Source organism: Echinococcus granulosus (genome assembly GCF_000524195.1).
Source record: "Echinococcus granulosus chromosome Unknown EG_S00012, whole genome shotgun sequence".
NCBI lineage: Eukaryota > Metazoa > Platyhelminthes > Cestoda > Cyclophyllidea > Taeniidae > Echinococcus > Echinococcus granulosus.
In genome coordinates, this window is record NW_020170392.1 from 1,063,137 (window position 1) to 1,065,327 (window position 2,191).

General features: G+C 48.4%; 1 protein-coding gene across 1 annotated transcript; it reads right to left on the bottom strand. All coding sequences in view use genetic code 11, as the record gives it.

Annotated features, from left to right (window-relative positions):
- Nucleotides 1-24: 24 nt before the first annotated feature.
- EGR_02668 (hypothetical protein) lies at nucleotides 25-1,251 on the bottom strand (the record flags this gene model as incomplete). Its single annotated transcript, XM_024491917.1, has 3 exons — nucleotides 25-230; nucleotides 279-492; nucleotides 943-1,251. 3 exons carry the CDS (start codon nucleotides 1,249-1,251, stop codon nucleotides 25-27), a joined length of 729 nt encoding a protein of 242 aa, XP_024353732.1.
- Nucleotides 1,252-2,191: the final 940 nt, after the last annotated feature.

The following is a 2,191-nucleotide window of genomic DNA, read 5'->3' on the forward strand; positions in this document are numbered from 1 at the left end:
AATGCTTGTTCGAGTTCGTTCACCTTAGAAACGAAGCATCCATACATAATGAGAGAACTGGGTGGTGAGTGGAGTTGTGCAGTGCTTTGTCACTTCTCTGAAGATGGCAGAAGAAAAAAGGGGGTCAGTGTATGTACCGTCGGAATGGAGAAGAGGTTGGAACTTCCGTAACAGCCCAGAGGCAAGTCCACTCGAAGAAGGTACAATGGGGGAGATCGAAGGTGGCTCCTCTACCAAAATTAGGAGTTAAGCAACCAACGTATTGCAGTTGTAATTACCTAAGAAGATGGAATGGTGCCTTGCGACGTCTCCTCCCTCTCCACGGATAGCTGTTAAGACGTGTAGGATGCTCTGTTGTGTTGTGTCAAGGATATGGATGCGATGAGAGTTTCTGCTCAGGCGTAGCATACGAGCTGGACAAGTGACTTGGAATGCAATGAGTGTTGAGATGGAACCTCCAGACATGAAGTGAACAAAGGCATTTCGTTTAATCTGATATAAAAGGACAAATATGATGCAAGACGTTGAAGAGGGGTGCAGAGGATGAGAAGGGCTTCTCGGTTTGAAAGGCAGGCAAACGTCCATCATGACTGCGCAATGTATCGTCTGCACTTCCCAGTGCTTGCCTCCAGAACGTCTCATGCACTTAGCCGTGTCCATGCATGAGAAACGCAATTACCCAACGTATTTCACTCGCATTCGCCATGATTCAAGATGCATTAAAATTTTGACTACACTGTGGCGCGCCTATTTTGGGAGGCAGAAAGGGAGGGGATTTATTCCTATCTTGTGTAGGATCAAGTGTATTCAATTGCCTGCTGTACCGTATGCCGTGTTAAGTATTTTAGCTCGATTCGGATTGGTATTGCAAAGTGGAGTCCAAGTTGACCTGAAGACGGTATATGATATGCAAACGTGGAAGTGGATTTATTTCTGGCTTACAGAAGGGTCACGAGACCAGGGGCGTAATTGCGGTGTTTGATGACCGAATAATGACTGCAGCATGCCGTGGCGGGCGCTTTTGGAATGCGCTTTTGCCTCACATTCTGCTACTGCTGTTGACATCGCGCATCCACCACCGAAAGCGACCTCCATCTGCCCTGCTCCAGCAGTCACAACTGTCGCATCAGCTCCCATCTCCCCGATCACCATGACACATTCCTGCAATCCACCTCCCTCAACCATCACTGCCAACATTTCCAATCGCCGACCATGACACTGCGATCGAATGTTCTCTTCTCCCGCTGGCATTGACGTGACCTGTTGACATCCCCAAATGCATAGGCAGATATTGGCGTGTAGACGTACACTCTTGACGAGTTGGTCAAAAAGTGGTCAATTACCTCTCCATCGTGTGAAATCAACTGGTAGCCACGTCGAACTCGGGTGATCCTTGTCGTAAAGTAGCAGGATGGTGAGGAAATTGTGCTGCTCAATGCGAAGAGCTGCTTCTCCTTCCCTCCTTCCTCCCTTCAATTTTAGTCTCAAAGGTGGAGTGTGGTGGTCATCCTCCAGTGCTGCACTTCTTGTGTGCACGAGGTCGGCGACCTAACTGCGACACGCAAGGAGGGAACATGGGGTAAGATGAACAGTCTCAAATTTGCCTTTCACGGTCTCGCTCATTGTCATCACCATCATCATCACCACCACCAGTACCACAGCACCAGCAGAAGCACAAACAGCTGGTGTTGATGTGGAAATTTGCAAGGGTGAGCAAGTCGACCCAACTGCGAGATGTTAGACTTAGTGACAAATCTGCTGATGCGGTGCTCACGTGATTAGGGCGATTGGTAAAAGAGCAGTCGTTTGATCGCCTCATCAATTTTGAGATCTTAGATAGCGCCCCTCTCAGTGTCACCAATGGCAGTTAGGCAAACTTATTTAGGGGGGTAATCTTCATCCCCTCTGATGCGGTAATAAGGAGTGCGATTCATGTGAGGAATGGAGGTTGCCACTGGGGACCCGATAATGAGCGCTAGCTCAAAGTCTTGTCCACTTTAAAGCCACGACGGTGTTAGAAGTAAACTAGCATTAGTGGGGACCAAATGACGGATGCAAATCAACCTGCAAGAATCCAAACAAAGCACCTTACTACTACTTACATCGGTTCGGTTTGAGGGGCACGATCAGTCTACACCAAGACACTTTATTGGCGAGACAGTGATCCTTACAGCAGTCCTAGGAATGGCGT